This window comes from Bufo bufo, chromosome 5, assembly GCF_905171765.1.
Source record: "Bufo bufo chromosome 5, aBufBuf1.1, whole genome shotgun sequence".
Taxonomy (NCBI): Eukaryota; Metazoa; Chordata; class Amphibia; order Anura; family Bufonidae; genus Bufo; species Bufo bufo.
The window spans coordinates 10308209-10334518 of record NC_053393.1 but is presented as its reverse complement, the minus strand read 5'-3'; the positions used below and the strand labels follow the sequence as shown (position 1 = coordinate 10334518).

The window sequence follows — 26310 nt, the reverse complement described above, 5'->3', positions numbered from 1 at the left end:
GATAGTGGCCTGTTTCAGTGGTGGGTGACATGGAGCCTAATTCTCTGCTATGGAACCTCTCTCCTCTGTCTGGGTGCCGGGGCCTAAATATCTGACAGTGGTGGGTGACATGAAGCCTGATTCCCTGCTATGGGACCTCTCTTCACTGTCTGGGTGCCGGGGCCTAAATATCTGACAGTGGCCTGTTCCAGTGGTGGGTGACATGAAGCCTGATTCTCTGCTATGACATGAAGCCTGATTCTCTGCTATGGGACCTCTCTCCTCTGTCTGGGTGCCAGGACCTAAATATCTCACAGTGGCCTGTTCCAGTGGTGGGTGACATGAAGCCTGATTCTCTGCTATGACATGAAGCCTGATTCTCTGCTATGGGACCTCTCTCCTCTGTCTGGGTGTCGGGGCCTAAATATCTGACAGTGGCCTGTTCCAGTGGTGGGTGACATGAAGCCTGATTCTCTGCTATGACATGAAGCCTGATTATCTGCTATGGGATCTCTCTCCTCTGTCTGGGTGCCGGGGCCTAAATATCTCACAGTGGCCTGTTCCAGTGGTGGGTGACATGAAGCCTGAATCTCTGCTATGACATGAAGCCTGATTATCTGCTATGATACCTCTCTCCTCTGTCTGGGTGCCGGGGCCTAAATATCTCACAGTGGCCTGTTCCAGTGGTGGGTGACATGAAGCTTGATTTTCTGCTATGACATGAAGCCTGATTCTCTGCTATGGGACCTCTCTCCTCTGTCTGGGTGTCGGGGCCTAAATATCTCACAGGGGCCTGTTCCAGTGGTGGGTGACATGAAGCCTGATTCTTTGCTATGGGACCTCTCTCCTCTGTCTGGGTGCCGGAGCCTAAATATCTGACAGTGGCCTGTTCCAGTGGTGGGTGACATGAAGCCTGATTCTCTGCTATGACATGAAGCCTGATTTTCTGCTATGGGACCTCTCTCCTCTGTCTGGGTGCCGGAGCCTAAATATCTGACAGTGGCCTGTTCCAGTGGTGGGTGACATGAAGCCTGATTCTCTGCTATGGGACCTCTCTCCTCTGTCTGGGTGCCGGGGCCTAAATATCTGACAGTGGCCTGTTCCAGTGTTGGGTGACATGAAGCCTGATTCTCTGCTATGACATGAAGCCTGATTATCTGCTATGGGATCTCTCTCCTCTGTCTGGGTGCCGGGGCCTAAATATCTCACAGTGGCCTGTTCCAGTGGTGGGTGACATGAAGCCTGATTCTCTGCTATGACATGAAGCCTGATTATCTGCTATGATACCTCTCTCCTCTGTCTGGGTGCCGGGGCCTAAATATCTCACAGTGGCCTGTTCCAGTGGTGGGTGACATGAAGCTTGATTCTCTGCTATGACATGAAGCCTGATTCTCTGCTATGGGACCTCTCTCCTCTGTCTGGGTGTCGGGGCCTAAATATCTCACAGGGGCCTGTTCCAGTGGTGGGTGACATGAAGCCTGATTCTTTGCTATGGGACCTCTCTCCTCTGTCTGGGTGCCGGAGCCTAAATATCTGACAGTGGCCTGTTCCAGTGGTGGGTGACATGAAGCCTGATTCTCTGCTATGACATGAAGCCTGATTTTCTGCTATGGGACCTCTCTCCTCTGTCTGGGTGCCGGAGCCTAAATATCTGACAGTGGCCTGTTCCAGTGGTGGGTGACATGAAGCCTGATTCTCTGCTATGGGACCTCTCTCCTCTGTCTGGGTGCCAGGGCCTAAATATCTGACAGTGGCCTGTTCCAGTGGTGGGTGACATGAAGCCTGATTCTCTGCTATGACATGAAGCCTGATTCTCTGCTATGGGACCTCTCTCCTCTGTCTGGGTGCCGGGGCCTAAATATCTCACAGTGGCCTGTTCCAGTGGTGGGTGACATGAAGTCTGATTCTCTGCTATGACATGAAGCCTGATTATCTGCTATGGGACCTCTCTCCTCTGTCTGGGTGCCGGGGCCTAAATATCTCACAGTGGCCTGTTCCAGTGGTGGGTGACATGAAGCCTGATTCTCTGCTATGGGACCTCTCTCCAATTGATATTGGTTAATTTTTTTTATTTTTTTTAAATTCATTTCCCTATCCACATTTGTTTGCAGTGGATTTACCTATATTTTGCTGCCTTTTGCAGCCCTCTAGCCCTTTCCTGGGCTGTTTTACAGCCTTTTTAGTGCCGAAAAGTTTGGGTCCCCATTGACTTCAATGGGGTTCGGGGCGAAGTTCGGGTCGAGTTCAGATCCCGAACCCGAACATTTTCGGGAAGTTCGGCCGAACTTCTCGAACCCCAACATCCAGGTGTTCGCTCAACTATATTCATGACTCATGAACAGCGCCCTCTATTATTTGCCTAGTGTTATGACAAGACTATTCGCTGTTGTGAGTGAATAGTCTTGTCATAACACTATGCAACTAATAGAGGGCACTGTTTATAAGAGATTATGCTAATTTCAATGTTTTTCCCATATGTCCATGTTTATGCAAATATGTTTTTGCATGACAAAACTGTATAGAAAGGTTATTGAATATTATGTTTGGACAATCAGAATTTTTTTTGTCGCCCTAATGATATTGATCTAGGTGTGCAGATCCACCCAAGCCATCCAACAGATGCAAAATAACTTTGAGGTTTACTGGTTCTCAGTCAGATGAGAGCTGGTTGGGAATATCTCATAGTTCACAAGGCTGCCATTGTAAGGTATGCTGGCTATTATCTGTCTCATGGATAGATTTATGGCTTGCGCGTACCTGCCTTTTGGCATATAGCCTTTGTGTGGTTGTCTATTGTATGTTGTACATAATAGGAGTTTAAGACGCATCCAGCTATCCTTTTAATGCTGTTTCCAAACCATTTTGATGGTGTTTCCATCCATTTCTAACCTTTTTTTATGAACCAGACACCCTCTTCTCTTCCGAGCAGGGGGTTCTCCGATTGACTTCCATTTCATTCGAGCACCTGAATTATTCGGCCGAGCACTTGGATCTACTGAGCATAGCGATGCTCAAGCCAAACAGCAGTTCGGCCGAGCATGCTCGCTCATCACTAGTCATGACACCCTCATGTCAGTTAGGGTTTAGACAGATATAGTCAATTGCATTTTCCATTGTAGTGCACCATATTTTTTATTTGCAAATGTCATTCTAGAATGTCCCAAAAGATTATACACTGATCCCACAAGCTAAGAACAGATCATCCATGTTATAGTCCTGGAAAAAAAATACAACTTGATTAATTTTGTTAACTCAAATTCCTTCACATCCATCAATAGATGCAATCTTCAAATTTGTTGTCTTCTCTCCCATCTGAGCTTTCTGTGTGTGGTGTCAGAGGTGTGCTATGTGTGTCTAATCAGATTTCTGTGCTGCTAATGTCCTGTCTCACTCAATATAGAGAGCAGCTTCATTCCCCTCCTCTCTGTCTAGCATTTACTGCATTTGTCAGCACAGTAGGCAGGAACACACAGACAGTGAACCTTAACTGGAACCCAGCCCGCTATCCCTGCCTACTTGCAGTACATGTCCGCAACTGGTCGACGATCCCTTCTCTGCTAGGTGTAGTACTGAAACACACAAAGAAGAAACTACACAAAGATTAAGTTGTACAGGAATGGGTTGGAACTATAGAAGAGTGAATTTCTTAAAAATTTGATTTGGTCGGTTCACCGAATTTGCTGAAAAGATTTGATTCAATCCGAATTTATTTGTGGTGAATCACATTAAAGAACAGCTATTTTCTGTATAGTGGTGTAGATCACTGTGCCTTGCAGTAACACGCATAGGGAGTCTGCTGTGGTAGAGAAACAATATTGTGAGTCAGTATGATACGCAGATGAGCGGCGTCGCTCTTAGAATCACTGCACACTTCATTATTTGGGCAGTTACGGGGCCAAAATTGACCGAATAACTCAAGTATGAACTCAGCCTTAGCCAGAAGAAACAGGTCTCTTTTGACAAAGTGTAGGTGTGGCACCATGGGTGATCTAGTCTGATGCATCAGGCACAGGTGTTTAAAAATCCTGGCTGATTCACGCCTGATTCCACTTCACAAAGGTCAGTTTCTCCACATTTTAAGTGGACAGTAGAGTTATCCTTGGAGTAACTATGGCCCCCGCCGCACTAAACACCCGCTCTGATGCTACACTGCTGGTGGGGCAGGAAAGCTTGTCCAGGGCAAAATCAGCCAGATGCGGCCACAAATCCAGTTTGACTGCCCAATAGTTCAGCAGATCTTCGCTATGGGGTGGCGGGGTGCACTTCAAGCATGCCACAACCTGCTGGTTCAGGTTCTGCTCTATGTCAAGCTGCTGCTGTTGGTGAGTAGTTTCTTCAGTAGTCGGGTGAAGAAAACTGCTCATTAGTGACTCTAGACTTAAGTTGCTGTTGATGGAGCTGGTACTTCTCCTGCCAGCCACACCCAAGCAGCCATGGCAGTAAAATGTGAGCGTAGAGGGCCCCCCCGTTCAGACCTGCAAAAGGATGGATGATGGCGCAGATAGGCAGCGGCCAACTGACTACATAGTATGTGTCACGGTGGGGAGTGGGGGAAAACCCCCACCGTACAATGTCTGGAATTTGGGAATGCAACTAGGTCTGAACACCAAGAAAATGGAGCAGGTCACCTCCTAATGCCTCCCTTACCTTGGCCTTGACTCCTAACCATATGAGCAGACCCAGATGGTAGGTGGGCTCATACACAGGAACCTGGGCCATACTGACCCTATCGATTCCTGGGATAATGGTCAGGAATGAGAGATGACCTGTTCATCCACGACATGGAAGAGCAGTAGTCTCTGCAGGCCTAACAGCAAGGAGTGGAGAAGACAATAAGCAGAGGACAAACTCAACAGGTAAGTGTCCTGTGGCAGAATGACAACAAACCACAAGACCACAACGTCACTTACCTGCCCAGAACAACAAAAGGAACCAGTCGTCTGCACAACAACCACTCGATCCTGTGAAAAGCACTGAAGCCCAAACACACATATCTGGACTCAGTACAAACACCAAACATAGGAGCAGTAGTAACTGCTTGGACCACCATGTAGCAAGATGCATGGCGGACCCAGACAGCACTGCTTAACTGAATTGTGGTTCCCCCTCCAGGGACCCCCTTCCGGAGGTACAGACAAACTGGGGAAATGTAAAACAACCATGCTCAACAACAAACACCAAATGACCAGACATGGAACACAAAATGATATACAACAAACACCCTGTACATCACACACACCATACTCAAAACAACAAGTGAGGATAGGTAAAGGAATAGAAACAAAGTGAAGGAAAGGGGATGACATCACAGATGACATCTATGTCAAACTAGGATGGCCATCAGATAGTATCCAAGAAAGGAGCAAGCTTCTTCACATACAAAGGCAGAAATAATAATGATCTCACTCTCACAGCAACAGTATATTGAAGAGACCTGAGACCACACCCAGCTACACCTTGCTCACTCCTTAACCCCGTGCACACAAGAAAGGAAGGGCAACAGCCTTAAAGGGAAATCACACACGAATGCAATACAACAACACGTTGCCACCGGCAACCAGCTTGCGCTGAGAAAGTGTCATGGCAAACTACCTCCAAGCCGTGACAGTATGTCTCGATAGTAGTTCAGTTTGTCCTCCCTCTCAGTGGGCGCAAAAAAGGCCCCCATTTTGGACCGGTAGCAAGGGTCTAACATGGTGAAGAGCAAGTAGTCATCCCTCTGCCAAATGGTAACAGTTCAGCTGTCACTACGCAAGCAACTAAGCATGCGTTGCCATTTGCGCAAGTGACTCGGAGGGACTTCCTGCCTCCATCCCCACTGCATACTGCCATGGTGTATCTGGATCCTCTGCCTCCTCTTCCTCATCACCCTGTAGCACCTCCAGCTGCTCCTCCTCTCCTGTCACCTGTGTAAAAAAAATCACCAATTTATCTACGCATTGCTTGTGCTCAAATGTTGCCGTTGTCGTCGTCCTGCTCGTCTAGTTCAGCCCCCACAGGGCTCATGTGGCTGTGAGATGTAGTTGCCACGTCTCCTGTCCCCTGGCCAGTCAGATTTAGCAGCATCTGTTCCAGGACATGAATCAGTGAAATTACATTTATCCTGTAGTCCTGGCGACTGACAAAAAAAGTGGCCTCCTCCTGGCTTCCCACTGCTGCCACCCTGCTGACTCACGGCCATGCTACCACCTTGCTGGCTCAGCCGCTGCCTCACATGCAAGCTGTCACCCTCTTCTCCTGATGATGATGATGATGATGAAGCCCCTACTTCACCCGGCTCTCAAGTGCGATCGGCTACATCATCATCATTCACTACTGTCTGCACGTCACTGATGTCCCTCTGAATGTTCTCAGGGCCAGGAGCCTGACCACTCACAACACCAGCTCCCAAGCAACTCTCATCACCACTACTTGCCTGCCTACCAGAGGAAGCGGCGGATGTCTCCTCCATGTCTTGGCTGGGCAGTAGCTGATGACTGTCCTCTAGTAGCTCGTCCTCACTGAAAAGTGTAGCTGAGCCTATGGCATATATTACTTCTCGAGCTGAGGGGACAGAAAATGACAGAGGCAGGTTGAGGACAGTTGGGGCACAGGGCCCGCTCCCAGGCAATGGCAACTAAGCATCTTGTCAGAGGAACCCACCGACTCTTGGCTGGGGTTGTATGATGTCACTTGGGCTGAAGTCAAAGATCGAGTAAACCATTCAAGCACCACTGGGTTGCTGGTCAAGACACGACTGCTAGATAGTGATGTCCCAAATAGTTCGCCGGTGAATAGTTCTTGGCGAACATAGCTTGTTTGCGTTCGCCGCGGCGGGTGAACATATGCGATGTTCGGTCCGCCCCCTATTCATCATCATTGTGTAAACTTTGACCCTGTACCTCACAGTCAGCAGACACATTCCAGCCAATCAGCAGCAGACCCTCCCTCCCAGACCCTCCCACCTCCTGGACAGCATCCATTTTAGATTAATTCGGAATCTGCATTCTCAGTGAGAGGAGGGACAGTGCTGCTGCTGCTGCTGATTCAATAGGGAAAGCGTTAGCTAGGGCATTGTTCTGTGTCCACAGACTCATCTGCTGTAAGGACAGCGTCCTGACAGCACCCCAAAAAGCCCTTTTTAGGGCTGGTACATCAGTCTTCTTAGGGCTGGTACATTGCAGTTGCCTGCCCGTGTGTGAGAGGCTGCAGGCTCACAGACTGTACTGTGTCCACTGGCCAGGCCAGCACTCATACCGTTACAGGGTGTAACACTCACAATACCTGGCAGATAAAAAAAAGCCAATTTATTTTTTCTCTGTGATATAATCGCAGTTGTCAGACAGCAAGAGGCTGCAGGCTCACAGACTGTACTGTGTCCACTGGCCAGGCCACCATTCATACCGTTACAGGGTGTCACACTCACAATACCTGGCAGATAAAAAAAAAGCCAATTTATTTGTTCTCTGTGATATAATCGCAGTTGCCAGACAGCGAGAGGCTGCAGGCTCACAGACTGTACTGTGTCCACTGCCCACCACTTATATAGGGTGGCACAGTACCTTACATGCATAGTACCACTTATCTAAAAAAAAATGACAGGCAGAGGCAGGCCACCCCGTAGGGGCCGTCGTGGTGCTGTGATTTCCACTGGCCCTGGAATAATGCCCAGTGTTCAAAGGCCACGTACCCTGAACCCGAAAAATTCTGAGAAAATAGTTGACTGGCTTACACAGGACACCCAATCTTCAACAGCTTCCACTAAGAACCTTTACGCACCATCCTCCTCCAGCTCAGCTTCGGTCACCTGCTCTCAAGTTACCACTCTCCCGCCCGCCGATATGTCTCAGTCAGGCAGGATTACACACATGGACGTACAGTGTGATGATGATGATGATGATGTTTTACCCGCTGCTGCTTCCTTTGCTGAGGTGTCAGATACAAGTGAAGTGGTTGATAATGACGATGTGTCCGTGGATGCCACGTGGGTGCCTGCTCGAAGAGAAGAAGAAGAGGGGGAAAGTTTAGAAGGGGAGACAGAGAGAAGGAGGAGACGAGTTGGAAGCAGGGGGAGGTCGTCGCAAGGAGCTAGTGGCACAGTCAGACAGCATGTATCGGCACCCGGGGTCAGCCAGACAGCACGCCAATCAACGCATGCTGTTGCCACCACCAGAATGCCGTCATTGCAAAGCTCAGCAGTGTGGCATTTTTTTTGTGTGTCTGCCTCTGACAACAGCGATGCCATTTGCAACCTGTGCCAAAAGAAACTGAGTCGTGGGAAGTCCAACACCCACCTCGGTACAACTGCTTTGCAAAGGCACATGATCGCACATCACAAACGCCTATGGGATCAACTCATGAGTACAAGCAGCAAACAAACTCAAAGCTGCTATCCTCCTCCTGGTCCAGCATCTTCAGCCACGTCAACCACTGCTGTCCTCTTTGCCCCCTCTCAAACATCCGCCACTCCGTCACTCGCCTTGAGCAGTTCCTGCTCATCTGCCCACAGTCAGGTGTCTGTCAAGGACATGTTTGAGCGTAAGAAGCCAATGTCACAGAGTCACCCCTTTGCCCGGCGTCTGAGAGCTGGCTTGACGGAACTCTTAGCCCGCCAGCTTTTACCATACCAGCTGGTGGAGTCTGAGGCCTTCAAAAAATTTGTCGCTTTTGGGACACCACAGTGGAAGGTACCCAGACGATTTTTTTTTTTCAAAAAAGGCAATCCCAAACCTCTACTCTGAAATTGAAAAGGAAGTCATGGCATCTATGGCATACAGTGTTGGGGCAAGGGTCCATCTGACCACTGATACCTAGTCTGCAAAGCACGGTCAGGGCAGGTATATCACCTACACTGCACATTGGGTCAAGGGGCTTGTCGTGGTGAAGGGGCTTGCGTATCACAATGAAGCGATCATCACCTCTATGAGTGTGTTGGCAATGTTGCCACACCCCAGATGATAAGTCCGTTGCTTCATTATGATCAGACCAAAAGCGATCGGCTGGATAATTTTTCATAGAAAAAACATTCATTTTCTTTTTTTTCCTTTTTTTTTTTTAAGTTGTATGGGTTTTTAATACATAAAATAAAAAAATCATAATAAAGTCTATTAGAAATAATGCAGACAATTTAAAAAATCCCCATCAATTCCAATACAAAGCAAGTACAAAGCTCAGAACTAAATTATTTCAGAATGTCGTAATGGTTTGTTAATTCGACAATAGTTAATCAATTCGACACACGTCCCCGATAGGGGACGTAACAGGGATTAAACTGATAGGAATAGTACTAGTTAAGACACCACTCATATAGGGTGTCACAGCACATTGTTCCGTGCACGCACAGTGCCCCAACTTGGGAGTAAGAGGACCGACCAAGCTGCTTTTTCCATCTCCTGGTTCCTAAATTCAATTCAGTTTGGTGTATCAGAGTTTGGTCTGTCACTGTGAAGGCAGTCGAAGGTACCCGGCCTAAATTTTTTTTTCACAAAAGGCAATCCCTTATATGGGACGTAACAGGGATTAAACTGATAGGAATAGTACTAGTTAAGACACCACTCATATAGGGTGTCACAGCACATTGCTCTGTGCACGCACAGTGCCCCAACTTAGGAGTAAGAGGACCGACCAAGCTGCTTTTTCCATCTCCCGGTTCCTAAAATCAATTCAGTTTGGTGTATCAGAGTTTGGTCTGTCACTGTGAAGGCAGTCGAAGGTACCCGGCCTAAAATTTTTTTCACAAAAGGCAATCCCTGATATGGGACGTAACAGGGATTAAACTGATGAGAATAGTACTACAGAAAATACCACTCATATCGGGTGTGACAGTAAATTGCACGGCGCAGACGCAGTGACCGTGGATTAAAACAAAGGGGAGGGAGCCAGCGTTTTTTTAACCATCTCCCCGTTCGAAAAATCAATTCAATAAATGGACCCCAGATTGGGGACGTAACAGGGATTAAACTGATGAGAATAGTACTACAGAAAATACCACTCATATCGGGTGTGACAGTAAATTGCACGGCGCAGAAGCAGTGACCGTGGATTAAAACAAAGGGGAAGGAGCCAGCGTTTTTTTAACCATCTCCCTGTTCGAAAAATCTATTCAATAAATGGACCCCAGATTGGGGATGTAACAGGGATTAAACTGATGAGAATAGTACTACAGAAAATAACACTCATATAGGGTGTGACAGTAAATTGCACGGCGCAGACGCAATGACCGTGGATTAAAACAAAGGGGAGGGAGCCAGCGTTTTTTTAACCATCTCCCCGTTCGAAAAATCTATTCAATAAATGGACCCCAGATTGGGGACGTAACAGGGATTAAACTGATGAGCATAGTACTAGAGAAAATACCACTCATATCGGGTGTGAGAGTAAATTGCACGGCGCAGACGCAGTGACCGTGGATTCAAACAAAGGAGAGGGAGACAGCGTTTTTTCAACCATCTCCCCGTTCGAAAAATCAATTAAATTCACCTTTCGGGGACCATTGGTGTTGTACGTGGCTGGGTGGAGGAAGAAACCTTCAATTACATCAACGGGACATGGCTAGCTTGGTATCCAACCTTGTGCAAATGGGGAGTTTGCGGTTGGGCAAATGGACTGTTTGCGGTTGTTTACGGTGCATTAAAAAGGGAGTTTGGTCTGTCAATGTCTGTGAAGCGGGCGTAACCCTTACACTACCTGATCGATACAACATCATACCTGATCGTATACACACACTGGATGTTTTAAACCACGTTGTTCAAATTTTTATTTTATTTTTAGGTGATTTATGCCCTTTATGGATTAAAACCCAACTCTGCGTCAACTATGTAATTTTCCATGGGAATTTTGCCATGGATCCCCCTCCGGCATGCCACAGTCCAGGTGTTAGTCCCCTTGAAACAACTTTTCCATCACTACTGTGTCTAGAGAGAGTCCCTGTGGGTTTTAAAATTTGCCTGCCTATTGAAGTCAATGGAGGTTCGCCCGGTTCGCCCGTTCGCGAACATTTGCAAAAATTTGCGTTCGCCGTTCGCGAATGGAAAATGTTATGTTCGCGACATCTCTACTGCTAGATGACACTAGGAGCTCAGGCCTCTCGCTGTGACTCCTGCTGCCACAACCCCTTCTTCTGCTGCTAGTTCTGCCTGTGAAAGAAACATTTTGGCTTCTGCTCATTCTATTGAAGGTATGCAGGTAAACTGGTCAATCAGGGAAGAGGGGTAGAAGTGTACCCAACCCTGAATACTGCTCCAAAGCTAGGAAATGCACAGAGATAGGAGGGGGCAGTAACTTAGTAAAACCTAACTTTTAATAGTATTAGAAAAAAACAAAATGGGCCCCTAATTAACAAAAAACACAAAAATGTGTGGCGGGCCCAGAGCTCTACTGGCCGTTGGTATAGAGCCGTCAAGAGCGCTGGGTATACCCGTCAAGTGACTGGATGGGTGCCGAATAAACTACTTGACACAAAAAAACTAAAATAATTGTTGTATCACCATTGTTGAAAGTATGTTTTCACAATGGAACAAAGTGTCGCGAATGGCACCCTACACAGACTAGCGGGTGGCTTTTCCACTCTGGATAGGGCCTCTGTAGGGTCTCTAGCACAGGACCAGGTTCCAGCCGAGGCCACCACTTGTGGGGCTTTTTGGACCCCGTACCCAGGATTGTATAGGGTGGACTAGGCCAAGTAGGGTGTGGTAGGGATAGCTTCGCTCCCTTAGGTCTCATCCTCACTAGCCACCCGCTAGTCCGTGTAGGGTGCTATTCGCGATACTTTGTTCCATTGTCGAAACATACTTTCAACAATGGGGATACAACAATTACTTTAGTTTTTTTGTGTCAAGTAGTTTATTCAGCACCCATCCAGTCACTTGACGGCTCTATACCTGCGGCCAGTAGAGCACTGGGCCCGCCACACATTTTTTGTGTTTTTTGTTAAGTAGGGGCATATTTTTAATTTTCTAATACTATTAAAAGTTACGTTTTACTGAGTTACTGCCCCCCCTTTCCGTGTGCACATTCTATTGAAGGGCCTGTCATCTGTATGTCTGACATACTGTATAATACAATAATTAAATTAAATTAAAATAAAATAAAAAACCTGATTAATAAACTCCCGCCCAAAAAATAAAACAATCACAATTCACCGCAGAATGGATAATAGGAAGTAGGTTTATTTCCCTTTAATACACCCCGTAAATGGCTGTGGTACAATGTAACTTCTCCGCTGTGGTACAATGTAACTTCTCCGCTGAACAGCAATTATGACATATTGTTTCCTTTTTTTTCCTACTAATACACCCATTTACAAAGATAAAATGGTGCACTACAATGGAAAATGCAATTGACAATATATGGCTAAACCTTCACACTGATATTAAAATGAGACTTTCTCCAGTATATTCTTATATCAAGAACATAACGGAGCCCACGCACCCCGTCAAGGTCTCTCAAAGTGGCACGGGACCTAAAGATAACCTATCTATGCCATATGGGCAATTACAGATAGGAGGGAAGAGGCTGTGAGTCCCACCTATCACTGACTCATGCATGTACAGACAAAATAACAAAATAACGTGGTCATAAAAGGCAGAAAGATGCTCAAAACCCCATATGCTGTTGCACATATATAATGTTTGCTTTATATAGCCAATTACATCCACACATTTGGTTCCCCAATGTTTCTGTGGTACATGTGGTCCGCTACCGGCATCCTCCATTGTATGCATTTTGCTGGGATTGCTGTTAGCAACGGATCACATGTGCTGGATTTGCTCCTCCAATTATATATGCGCAACAGCATATGGGGTTTTGAACATCTTTCTTCCTTTTATGACCACGTTATTTTGTCTGGCAAAGACGAGTTGGGAGGAGGTTAGGAGAGGAGAACATGTAACCTGTATGGCTTGCCCCTGGGTACTCCCCAGAGAGGGCCTAAAGCAGATAGGATACCAAGTCTAAAGTACTACTGGATCCATTCTTGAGGTGCTACTATTCTGGAGTCAGAGACAAAATGGACTTACTATTATGGAAGCAGCCTGTTCAAATAATGGAGCAGAAAAGTAATGCCTGCCGCTAGGGAGACCGCCCTGTTGGTGTCACCGCCAGTTCTGTGAGAAGGTCTGACAGACGTTCTTCTCTACATTTTGTATGACGTTCTTTGTTTTGGTTTCACTTTGTCATCTCCTTTCCTTCTGCCAGGTGTCACTTAATTACACTAATTGTCTTCCTTTATATTCCCTCCCATACTGCCGGTTTATACTACTTCCTGGATGAAGTGTTCACTGCTGGAGGCTGCTGCTGCTGTTTGCTCAGATAAGTCTTTTCCTTTATTGTGTTTCCTTGCTGGCTTGATTCTAGGTGACCCTGACTCCGTCCGTATTAAGTGCAGAGAGCCGGTGGTCATGTCCCCTCACTATTATAGGGTTTTCAGGTGTCACACAGCCTTAGGTACGTGGGAATGCAATCGTCTACCATTGAGACCCTTGCATGTGCTTAGCAGTCAGGGACAGCTCTTAGGGTTTTAAAGGGCTCACCTATATGCTCCTTAGTTTGGGATCAAGCCAGTCGGTCGTTTATTTATAAGTTCGAGCTATCTGCAACTTCACCCGTTACAGTTGGTTGCCAAGTTTTAGTATTCAGAAGATCCAAAGGACCTAAAGGCTGAGTTGTCAGAGTAAGCTGAGCAAGTTTAAGTAAAGTAAACCCCTCTCTCAGATTGAGTTGGAACCTGCACTTCACTGATCCATCGTGCCTGTTGTCTGGAATTCCAGCTCACTTCCAACTTTGTGTACCAAGGCATTATTTATATGGATGTTATCTACCTTCAAAGCAAATATCTCCAAGTAAAGTTCTTGTTGTTTCAACTATCGACTCTCTCCTTATTCCACACCAACTCTTAACACACCAACTGGTGCTGGTGTTACGAACACCAGGTACCCTGCCTCCAAGGCACCCTAAATACCCATACCACCAAGGGCACCTAAACTTCCATATGGCTGGGAACCCCTGGATAAACACAGTGTGCCCCGAAGGAACTGGTGCTGTCCTTCCTATCACTGCACGCTTTTCCAGGGAGCTACAGAACAGTGAGTAATACTACCACCCCCATCGTACCACCATTACACTACACTCACATATTGCCCATGTGGCCCGGTCACTGCAACAAAGTGTAATAGAATCGCTCCTATTACCCAAGCTGTACACTCTCTTATTGGAACCTGTCCTCCTTTTATAGTGTAGATGATTCCTTTCTATCCCTTCCCTACACCTTAAATGATCTTTACCTGAATTTCTAAATTGTTTTTTCAGCACAATAAAGTTTTTCCTAGCACTTTCCCTAGCACCTGCTGACGTCTCTCTCTCTGCACTAAGTACACTGGAAATTTGCAGAATCCAAGATGGCTGAGGCTATTTATAGCACTGTGACATCACATGTCTGACTGGCTGCTGATTGGCTGCATGCATGGCATTGTGGGTGATCCCTCGTTCCCAGAGTTCCTTGATCCATGTCCTGTCCCGTGCAGCAGCCATTTTAGGTGCAAATCAAATTTTCCTGAAATTCATATTGAATTCCACTTTGTCAACTTTGATTCGCTCATCTCTAGTTGGAACCGAGCAGATAATACAGTACCAAATCAGAAGACAGATAGAATAGCCAAGCTGAAGCCAGAACCAGATGGGGAACACAATACCAAATCACCAGACAGAGAGTGATCAAAGGCAAACCAAAGCCAATCCAATAAGCAATCCAAACGCACACAGAACAGAACTGGAGAGGTGAAAACCTATCACTGGCAGTGGCTATCTGGGCAGGAAGGGGTTTAAATAGAGCACAGAGTCCCAGGACCAGAACATGATAGGTCATGACTCGGAGCACCATTAGTCAGAACACAGCACACAGAAATAGAACAACTGAGCAATCAGCCCACTGGTAGTTTCCTCCAGCACGCTCCCGCTGTGGGGAGTAACAGAGCATTGCATCCTGTTGCTAAGGATGCTGTTGAGCCAGGCAGGGGGCATGGCTTCGCAGCACATCTTTCCTAGTGCAGTTGCACCAAAGCTGAAGATCTTGCCGCTGGGAGCCGGACAGGTACGTTTCTGACAGCATTATTGTAGACTGGTGTGGACATTTTCAGAGATGCCGCATGATGTTTTGTCTTTTTTTCAACACAAGTAACTTCAAAAATGAATTATGTGTTACTCTTACCATATCCTTTGGTGGAGACTTCCATTACTGGGATTATCGGTCGCCCACTGAACTGTTCGGCATGGTTTATCAGGGCGTCTTTCACTGTCTCAAATCCACACAGAACGATCACAGGTTCTGACATTTTCCAGATGGTGAATACTGAGCCGTACTCCTGGCTGAGCTGATGGAGGAAACAAAAATGTGGGAAATGAACAGAAATAATGTAATATAGAGTGATCTCCCTTAAACTTTAGATTTCTAACAGATTAACAAGGAAAGCTAACCACTCACATACACATATACAGGTTCTTCTAAAAAAAATTAGCATATTGTGATAAAGTTCATTATTTTCTGTAATGTACTGATAAACATTAGACTTTCATATATTTTAGATTCATTACACACAACTGAAGTAGTTCAAGCCTTTTCTTGTTTTAATATTGATGATTTTGGCATACAGCTCATGAAAACCCCAAATTCCTATCTCAAAAAATTAGCATATCATGAAAAGGTTCTCTAAACGAGCTATTAACCTAATCATCTGAATCAACTAATTAACTCTAAACACCTGCAAAAGATTCCTGAGGCTTTTAAAAACTCCCAGCCTGGTTCATTACTCAAAACAGCAATCATGGGTAAGACTGCCGACCTGACTGCTGTCCAGAAGGCCATCATTGACACCCTCAAGCAAGAGGGTAAGACACAGAAAGAAATTTCTGAACGAATAGGCTGTTCCCAGAGTGCTGTATCAAGGCACCTCAGTGGGAAGTCTGTGGGAAGGAAAAAGTGTGGCAGAAAACGCTGCACAACGAGAAGAGGTGACCGGACCCTGAGGAAGATTGTGGAGAAGGACCGATTTCAGACCTTGGGGGACCTGCGGAAGCAGTGGACTGAGTCTGGAGTAGAAACATCCAGAGTCACCGTGTACAGGCGTGTGCAGGAAATGGGCTACAGGTGTCGCATTCCCCAGGTCAAGCCACTTTTGAACCAGAAACAGCGGCAGAAGCGCCTGACCTGGGCTACAGAGAAGCAGCACTGGACTGTTGCTCAGTGGTCCAAAGTACTTTTTTCGGATGAAAGCAAATTTTGCATGTCATTCGGAAATCAAGGTGCCAGAGTCTGGAGGAAGACTGGGGAGATGGAAATGCCAAAATGCCTGACGTGCAAGTGTCAAGTACCCACAGTCAGTGGTGGTCTGGGGTGCCATGTCAGCTGCTGGTGTTGGTCCACTGTGTTTTATCAAGGGCAGGGTCAATGCAGCTAGCTATCAGGAGATTTTGGAGCACTTCATGCTTCCATCTGCTGAAAAGCTTTATGGAGATGAAGATTTCATTTTTTAGCACGACCTGGCACCTGCTCACAGTGCCAAAACCACTGGTAAATGGTTTACTGACCATGGTATTACTGTGCTCAATTGGCCTGCTAACTCTCCTGACCTGAACCCCATAGAGAATCTGTGGGATATTGGGAAGAGAAAGTTGAGAGACGCAAGACCCAACACTCTGGATGAGCTTAAGGCCGCTATCAAAGCATCCTGGGCCTCCATAACACCTCAGCAGTGCCACAGGCTGATTGCCTCCATGCCACGCCGCATTGAAGCAGTCATTTCTGCAAAAGGATTCCCGAACAAGTATTGAGTGCGTAACTGAACTTAATTATTTGAAGGTTGACTTTTTTTGTATTAAAAACACTTTTCTTTTATTGGTCGGATAAAATATGCTAATTTTTTTAGATAGGAATTTGGGGTTTTCATGAGCTGTATGCTAAAATCATCAATATTAAAACAAGAAAAGGCTTGAACTACTTCAGTTGTGTGTAATGAATCTAAAATATATGAAAGTCTAATGTTTATCAGTACATTACAGAAAATAATGAACTTTATCACAATATGCTAATTTTTTTAGAAGAACCTGTACATGTCACATACTCCACCATGGTGCTCCACGGCTTTAATATCTGTCCTTTATACTTTCTCTCCTTTTATGATCAACTCCTAATTTTGGCTTCCAAAACTGGATCAGGAAATCTGACAGTGTGGCAATACCCTAAGGATATGGTCACACAATCAAGTTTCTGCATGCAGTTTTGTAAGGTAAAGCCAGGCGTGAATTTGTATCTGTCTGCCCGATAGTGTGGATGACAACATGTGGCCAAGCTATAACCACCGTCAGTAGCCAATAGCTACCCGGTTTTAGTGAAAAACCATACAGCCATTGGCTGCTGCTTGGGGCATGACTTGGCCACATGAAGCAAGCCCTTTCGTTGGACCATAAGGGTATGGATACACATGGATGTTTTGTGTTGCACTCAAGCCAAGAAGTGGATACAAAGAACAGGAGAGGAGAACTCTCATTAATGCTTTCCTACCCCCCATACGATGACAATTACTTCATAGGTGTCACGGTAGGTAGGTAAGTAGAGAATTAACCTAACACAGGGAAAACAAACAGAACAATTGACTAGGCCCAAAAGCTAGGGAGAAAAGGGTCACCTCCTAGCGATCCCTAAGGCTTTGCACATGTGCATACCCTAATGGTGGATATGCACATGCCCTTGTGCCTAAGTCTATACACCCTGGGAAAACCCTGAGCAGTAGGGAAAAGGGAAGAGGCGACCTGCTTCTTCAAACAGGAGGAAGCAAGCGTCTCCCTAGAGGCCTAGATAAAAGACACCAAGGGAAGAAACAGAGAGGACTTCTCTTGAGCTGAGCCGGAGAAGACGATCCACAACACATCCAAAGCCCACAGGAATGAACTATAACCCGCACAAGCCACTGGGAGAAGGAGGAATAAATAGCCTCGCTAACAATCAACCAAGTACTTTTTAGTTAAGGTGGATCCAGCTCATGCATTGAAATTCCAATGTAGAGGATCCAAGGGTATAGATTTATACATTCAGAAGGGTTGCAGAGTAGCAGATTATTAGCATGTTAATTAACAGGATTAATAGATGGTAAAGTTTGAAACCTTGACAGTCTAATATCCAGATATAAAGTTATTACTCAGAATGCTGGATGCGTTAGTAAAGACTCCCTATACCCTTTCCAACTCCAAGCATATTGGTTTATGGGCAAGGGTCAAATAATAGTTAGCAGGATTAGTAAGTGCCAGGAGAGGTGAGGATTGCGGGGTTAATGCTCTAGTGTTCCAATCCTCAGTTGTACATTACTCACGGTACTTCAAGTGCTGAAAAGATGAAACCGTATGGCCTTTTCAACTTGTGTGGACTTCCGTCCAGGGCCTAGACCAGCTTCAATGGTTTTCAATAGGATCAAGGATTAAAAGCTGCCTTTAGTTAGCTGTATTTCCAGTCAAGATTCCAAATAATCTTCTAATCAGCCATTATAGGGAGGACTCCTATCCAGCTCAGGTCGATCCCCACCAGGCCCCCAAACAAGCCCAGACCGCACCGCTAATAGGACACTCCAGTGTCTCCACACCTATGAATAGGGAGAGTCTCCATAAAGCAGACTAAGTCATCTGCAGCCGCATATGTCCAGCACAATATAAAGCGCTAAAAGGACAAATTCAAATATCTGGACATATCCTCACACACCCGCCCGTCCGGTGCCGCCCTTCAGGTCCGAGTCAGACCATTAAATTCAGCGCTGAGCTCACCGTCTCTCCTCCAGCAGGACTCCGGAGTCCGCCCCCACAGGCCAGAGTCAGCAGGGGGCAGGCAACAAGCAGCAGGCGACGACCCGGGCACACCCACAAGCAATGGGGGACAGACCGCGCCGAAGCCAGGTAGCTACAAAACTTTTTTTGCTGCAGGTGGTCCAGGACCTCCAGCGCTCCGAAGTCCGCCAGGGGCAATGGGCAGCAGGCAGTAAGCGGTAGGCCGGGAACAGCCGGGAATGCTCCCAAACGATAGAGGATAGAGCCGTACTTGGAGCAGGAGCGAGACGTGAGGCAGGCGAGGGGAGGGGAGGAGAGTACGGTACGTCTACGTCGTTACGTCATGCCGTCCGTGCCCTCTACATTGGAATTTCAATGCGTGTAGTGGCGAGAGTTAATAATACCCTCCTATTTAGATACTAGAGTACTAATCTCTTGATTCTTATTTTTTGGTTGATTATTTACCCTGTCAATTACTACGCTCACAATACTTATGAGTTTTTATGCCTGGAATTTTGTTTACTTAAAGCAAGGGAGGAATATAACCACCATCTTCAAGATAAATGTCAACAAAAGATCTTTTTTTCAGGTCAAAAACTTTTTGTGAGGCAAGAAAGCCAGGGAGATTATTAGCTTCCCTGATCAAAAATCAACAATCTACCACTGTAATCAAAAATATTAGATCTTGCAAGGGAAAGATATGTACAGATAGGGCGGATATTGAGCAAGAATTTGCCAGCTATTTTGCTACTTTATATAGATCGGAGTTAAAGGGGCGATATGTTGACCACTGAATATTCCTGGATAGGACTAATATCCCCTCCCTCTCCCAGGAGGATCGATTGATGCTGGAGATGCCCCTCCAACTCTTGGAGTTCGAAGAGGCATTGAAAGCAACTAGAGGTAACTCCTCTCCTGGTGCAGATGGCCTTCCTTTTGAATTATATCGGCGGTAAAGTGATGTGCTGTTACCTCACTTGCTGCAGCTATTAAATGTGTCTTGGAATGAGGGCCGTCTACCCGCATCAATGTCTGAAGCTATTACCACTTTGGTTTTAAAAAAAGGAAAGAACAAACTGGAGATGGGGGTCATATAGACCCATCTCCTTACTTAATACTGACTATAAAATCGGTGCTAAGGCACTCGCTAATAGACTCAAGAGAGTAAAAGCTAAGATAATTCATACTGATCAAACAGGTTTCATTCCAAGGCGTTCAGCCCAGACTAATATTCAAAGAACATTAATGAATATCCACCTGGGAGAGGGAGGGGACCGCTCCATCCTGTCTTTAGATGCCGCCAAGGCGTTTGACAGGGTGGAGTGGAATTTTCTGTGGGAAATAATGCACAGGATGAATTTGGTCCCAATTTTCTCCAGTGGGTTAAGCTGTTGTATGAATCACCTAGGGCAAGGATAAATGTGAACGGCTCTTTGTCGGACCCCTTTGAATAACAATGGGGTACTAGACAAGGCTGCCCCTTATCCCCTCTTTTATTTGCTATTTTTTTTAGAGCCCCTGGCATGTCGAATCAGACAGAATACACATATTTTTGGTTTTGGAGGCCAGGATTTGCAGGACAAAATTAGCTTGTACGCTGACGATGTCCTTATATATCTAAGGGATGGATATTTGGCCCTGCCCTATGTGATGAAGATAATAAACAAATTTGGCCTTTTTTCTGGATATGAAGTGAACTGACAGAAATCAGCCTTGCTCCCGCTAAATAAAATTCCCCCAGTTAATATTACGGATGTCAGATGTCTAAAGTTAACAGATTCGGATCAGCCCCATGGTGAAAGATTACACCAAATTGAATATTATCCCATTGATAGATAAAATAAAAAACAAAATACATGTTTGGCAAAAGCTGACGCTGGGACAGGCAGTTAGGATTACTTTAATTAAAATGGTCCTTCTCCCACAGATATTATACCAACTGACCCCTTGCCCGATATGGATCGAAGACGCACATTTTAAAGCTCTGGAGAGATGGTTCAATGAACTAATCTGGGGCAGGAAAAGAGTACGTATTAAACAGAACTATCTATGGCTAGCAGAGGAGAATGGTGGTTTATCCCTCCCTTGCTTGTGGGGCTATTATTTAGCCTCTCAAATACAGTGGTATCTCTCTGCACCTTTTAATACATTCTCCCAACTTATCAGAAATTATAGAGGATCCCAGTGGGATATGTTTAGCATCTTAGAAACGGGTTATATGGGAGAAGGGGGGGGGGGGGGGGAATTTATCATATCACACTCTATGCAACTTGTCTGGAACTCACTTAAAGTAATTTTGGGAATTACGCATATATTTAAATTTACCCCCTAATGGTATAATGTGCACTTTAATGAATTTAATAAAATGGATGATATTGAATTCTGGGAAAGGAAGGGAATAACTAGGGTTGAGCAAATTATACATAATGGTGATATTAGGACTTTAGTGGATGAATTTGGGCACAGAGATATTAAACTATTAGATAGGTATAAATATTTTCAGGTTAAACACACGCTTATGTGCACTAAAGATAAAGAGGTGTTTATGATTAAATCACATGATTTTATGGATTGGTGTTTCAATTCATACCAGAATAGTATGTCCATCTCACTAATTTATAGTAACTTAAGAGTGGAAATGGGTAAAATGAATAAGTTTAGAAGTGAAGGGAAATGGGGTCAAGATATTGGAATAGCTAAATAGCTTCTTTTTCTTTTTTTTCCTTTTGGACACTAATTTTGCATTCATGATAGGAAAAAGTAAGCAAATTTGTGGATATTTATTGTATCTGTGTAACATCATGTACAGTATGTTAAACTTTTATGTTTTGGATATAAAAAAAAAAAAAAAAAAAAAAAAGGTGGATCCAGCTCAAACCCAAAACAAAACAGAGAGGAGTCAGACATGTGAAGCCAGTCTGACAGATCTCCGCACATTTACAGGGCAAGGCGTGACAATAGGTAGGTAAAGTTGAGTTTGGCGGGGACCTATGTAAATTTCTATTACGACAAGCTACAGGGAAGAACACACACACTTTCCTCTCTCGCAATAACGTTTGTTCTTTATCACATTGTCTATAAGCTCTTCACTGTATGTTTGAAAAATCAAACAACTTTGATTAAACAACCTGTACAATTTTGTGTTCCTGTATGGACAAGCTGTGACCAAATCAGTATATACCTTTGCAAATTACATGTAATATTTTACTTCCGTATTACCTAAATATTGTCTACTGAGCACTCGAGCATAATGGAAGTTCATGAGAGAACCCCAGGCACCCCGTGCTCGGAAGGGAATAGGGTCTCTGGTTCACAAAAAAAAGTTAGAAATTGATGGAAAACCCATTAAAATGGTTTGGAAACAGCATTAAGAGGATGGCTGGATGCGTCTTGGACTCCTATTATCTATGACATACAATAGACAACCACACAAAGGCTATATGCCAACAGCCAGGTATGTGAAAGCCAACAATCTATCCATGAGACAGATAACAGTCAGCATAACTTACAATGGCAATCTTGTGCACTAGGAGACATTCCAAACCAGCTCTCATCTGACTGAGAGCCAGTAAGCCTCAAAGTTGCTTCACATCTGTTGGATGGCTTGGGTGGACCTGCGCACCTAGATGAATATCAATAACCTTTCTATACAGTTTTTTCACGTAAAAACTCATTTGCATAAACATGGGCATATGAGAAAGACATTCAAATGAGCAGAATCTGCCTTGTTTTTCAGCTGAAAATTCATTTGCATGGAAAATTTGCGATTTACACTACTCATGAACAGCTCCATCTATTGGTTTCATAGTCTTATGACAAGATTATTAGTCTTGTCATAAGACTATGAAACCAATATATGGTGCAGTTCATCTTGTTGGGGCGCTACTAAGTGGGGCACCCTGCTCAACAGAGTCCACACACTGTGTAGCACTAATAGTCTTGTCATAAGACTCATAGACTAATACTCTTGTCATAAGACTATGAAACAACAGATTGTGCTGTTCATGACTTATTAACAGCGCCATCTATTGGTTTCATAGTCTTATGACAAGACTATTAGACTATGAGTCTAATGACGAGCACTGCAATGTGCTGAGCATAGCGATGCTCGAGCCGAACAGCAGTTCGGCCGAGCATGCTCGCTCAACACTAATTAAAACCAATTAATAAAATATTCTTTTAGCCCAAAATGAGTAAAATGCAATCATAAAAATTGGTAAATAGCCTTTAAGGGTCCCTCATCATTGGATGATGAGGAGGAAGAGGACAAGAGGAATCCTCTTTCCTGTTGCTGGCTGTATCAGTATCGGAAGCAATGAGGGCGTATGCCTCCTCAGCTGAATAGTGTCTTTGGGAAGATTGGGACATTTTTATTTTTATCGGGATGCATAAAAAAGTATAAATCAGATCAATTGACAATTATGCCCCTTGGATTTTTCACTAAATTTCTTAACACCTGCAAATATTTTTGTGATACCAATTAATTTATGATTTACAGTGCTGCCCATAATTATTCATAACCCCTGGCAAATTTTTACTTAAAGTTACTTTTATTCAACCAGCAAATAATTTTTTGACAGGAAATGACATAGGTGTCTCCCAAAAGATAATAAGACGATGTACATTATTGTGGGAAAAAAAATTCTCAGCTTTTATTTACATTTGAGCAAAAAATACAAGATGTTCCGCACTGTGGAAAATCTCAGAGGACGTGGTCGGAAGCCAAAAGTGACACCTGTGCTGGCCAGGAGGATAGTTAGAGAGGGTGAAAAAGGTGAAAAAGAATCCAAGGATCACCACCAAGGCCATCCTGGTGAATCTGCTCTGCTGGTGGCAATGTCTCAAGGCAGACAATCCAACGGACACTGCACAATGCAGACCAAGGAGGTTGCCACTTTTCCAGATAAGTGTCACGGCGGACAGGATCTCAGATACACAGACAACCAAATACACAAGTGTCTAGGCTAGATGCTGGGGAAAGGTCACCTCCTAGCACATCCCTGACTTCTCTCCCTATGCTGCTAAGCCCACATTCAGACCTTGATGGTAGGAATGATGTGTCCTCGTGCCTGGACTGCAAACACCCTAGAATCCCTGAGATGGTGAAAGGGGAGAAGGGGCAGAAGACACACAAATAGCCTAGACTGCAAACAACACAAACAGAAACCAAACTTATCTGAGCTGGAACAGACAATCCTTCCTTCCTTGAATCCAAGGCCAGACTGAATTCTATAACCCGCACGGCCCTCTGGGATTGAAGGCTATTTAAGCCAATGACCCCACCCAGAGCACCTGAAGGAAGGCAGATCCAGCATGATTGCAAAAAAAACAAAAGGTTAGACACGTGCTGCCAATCTGACAGACCTCCGCACACCGTCCGAGCAGGGCATGACAATAAGGCACACAAAAATTTGCTTGGCCTTTGCAAAAGCTCATCTGGACAAAGAAGAAGACTTCTGGTCTTCTGTGTTATGGTCAGATGAAACAAAAATTGAATTATTTGGTTACAATGAGGTTTCCCTCATTTGGCGTAAAAAAGGAGAAGCCTTCAACCCAAAGAACACCATCCCCACTGTCAAACATGGTGGTGGGAACCTAATGCTTTTGTTTTTTGTTTTTTTCAGCCAATGGACCAGGGAACCTAATCACAATAAATGGCACCATGAAAAAAGAGCAATACATGAGGATTCTAAACGACAACATAAGAAATTCTGCAGAGCCACTCGGCCTTGGGCACCAGTGGACATTTCAGCATGACAATGACCCAAAACACACAGCAAAAGTGGTGAAGAAATGGTTAGCAGACAACAACATTAATGTTTTGGAGTGGTCTGGGCGTAATTTTATTGACATTCATGCTCTGCTTGTTTCTGAGAATGTAATGAAGGGGAGGGGCATATTCATTATCACAAAGTATAATAACGCATGAGCTGTGCAGTGGCGGATCCAGAGCCTGGTCTCGGGAGGGGCACTTCCAGATTTTTTTCTGTCCGCCGCCACAAAACAATGGTGCTTATAGAACAGACTACACAATGTAGCGGTATACTGTATATTGTGTGGCACAGTGTAGGCTATATGTGTATAACATAAACATATTTCACATGAAAACTTACAATTACTTGGCCCTTGGGGATCTCGGACACCACTTCAACACTTGGCCGGGGGCTCGGCGGAGCTGATGTTGTGTTTTATCCTAATGAGAAAGATTTCATAATAAGGATTTGGAGAAGGGGCAGAGGGATAGCAGAGCAGGGAGAGGCTGGTGCTGCTACTAGGGGGTCATACCATGTGGGAGTAATAAAGCCCACCATAATGCCCCCCAGTAGAAATAATTCTACTTATAATGTGACAGTGCAGAAAATACCCCCTTGTAATGCCCCCAGTTGAGCTAATGTCCCCATAGTGCCCCCATAATGTACCAGTATAAAATACCCCTAATATAGTGCCCCAAGTAAATGCCTCCATAGTGCTCCTCTCCCCCCTTCCTCCTAGTGCCCCCCATAATGTACCAGTATAAAATGCCCCAGTAGATGCCCTCAGTGTCCCCCATAATTTGCAAGTATAAAATACCCCTTCTTAGTGCCCCCCGTAGATGACCCCATAGTACTCCCCCCCCTTCCTCATAGTACCCACCATAATGTATCCCAGTATAAAATTCTACTGTACAGAGCCCCCATATAAACACCCCTTCTTTGTGGCCTAAGTAGATGCCCCTATAGTGCCCCAAACAATGTGCCAGTAATAACAGCCCCCCATCATGTGCCAGTAATAACAGCCCCCCATCATGTGCCAGTAATAACAGCCCCCCATCATGTGCCAGTAATAACGGCCCCCATTATGTGCCAGTAATGACAGCCCCCATTATGTGCCAGTAATGACAGCCCCCCATTATGTGCCAGTAGCCAGAGACCCCCATTATGTGCCAGTAGCCAGAGATCCCCATTATGTGCCAGTAGCCAGAGATCCCCATTATGTGCCAGTAGCCAGAGATCTCCATTATGTGCCAGTAGCCAGAGACCCCCATTATGTGCCAGTAGCCACCAGTATTGTACACAAAAAAAATAAACACTTATACTTACCTCCTTGGCAGCGATGCGATGCAGGCCTCTTCCGGCTTGTGTCCCGCGCTGTACGGCTCAGGCGGCGTGATGATGTCATCACGCCGCCTGCGCCGGCCTCTGATCGGCTGCCGGCCTAGTGCCTGCAGCCTATCAGAGCAAGGGAAAGGGACACTCCTCTCCCTCCCCTGCCTCAGCACAGTCATCTGTATCGCTGTCCTGAGGACGGCGATACAGATGACTATGGAGATGAGCGCTTCCACAATGGAAGCGCTCATCTCCCTGTGCCCTGCCGCCGCCCCCCCACTTCTGAGCAGCTCGGGGGGGCAATATTTCCGGGGGGGGGGACACTTGCCCCCCCTTGCCCCCTACTGCGGACGCCCATGGGTCCAGCCAGAGTCCAGACTTGAATCCAATTGAGAATCTGTGGAGGGAGCTAAAGATCAGAGTGATGGCAAGAAGACCCTCCAACCTGAAAGATTTGGAGCTCATT

The 26310-nt window shown here is 45.4% G+C and overlaps 1 protein-coding gene across 1 annotated transcript in view; it reads right to left on the bottom strand.

Annotated features, from left to right (window-relative positions):
* Positions 1 to 26310, bottom strand: part of LOC121002848 (cytochrome P450 2C23-like) — a 327503-nt gene that overhangs the window by 288715 nt on the left and 12478 nt on the right. The window contains exon 2 of the mRNA XM_040434458.1: positions 15161 to 15323. Coding sequence (XP_040290392.1) covers positions 15161 to 15323 — 163 coding nt within the window. The remainder of the gene's footprint in view (positions 1 to 15160; positions 15324 to 26310) is intronic.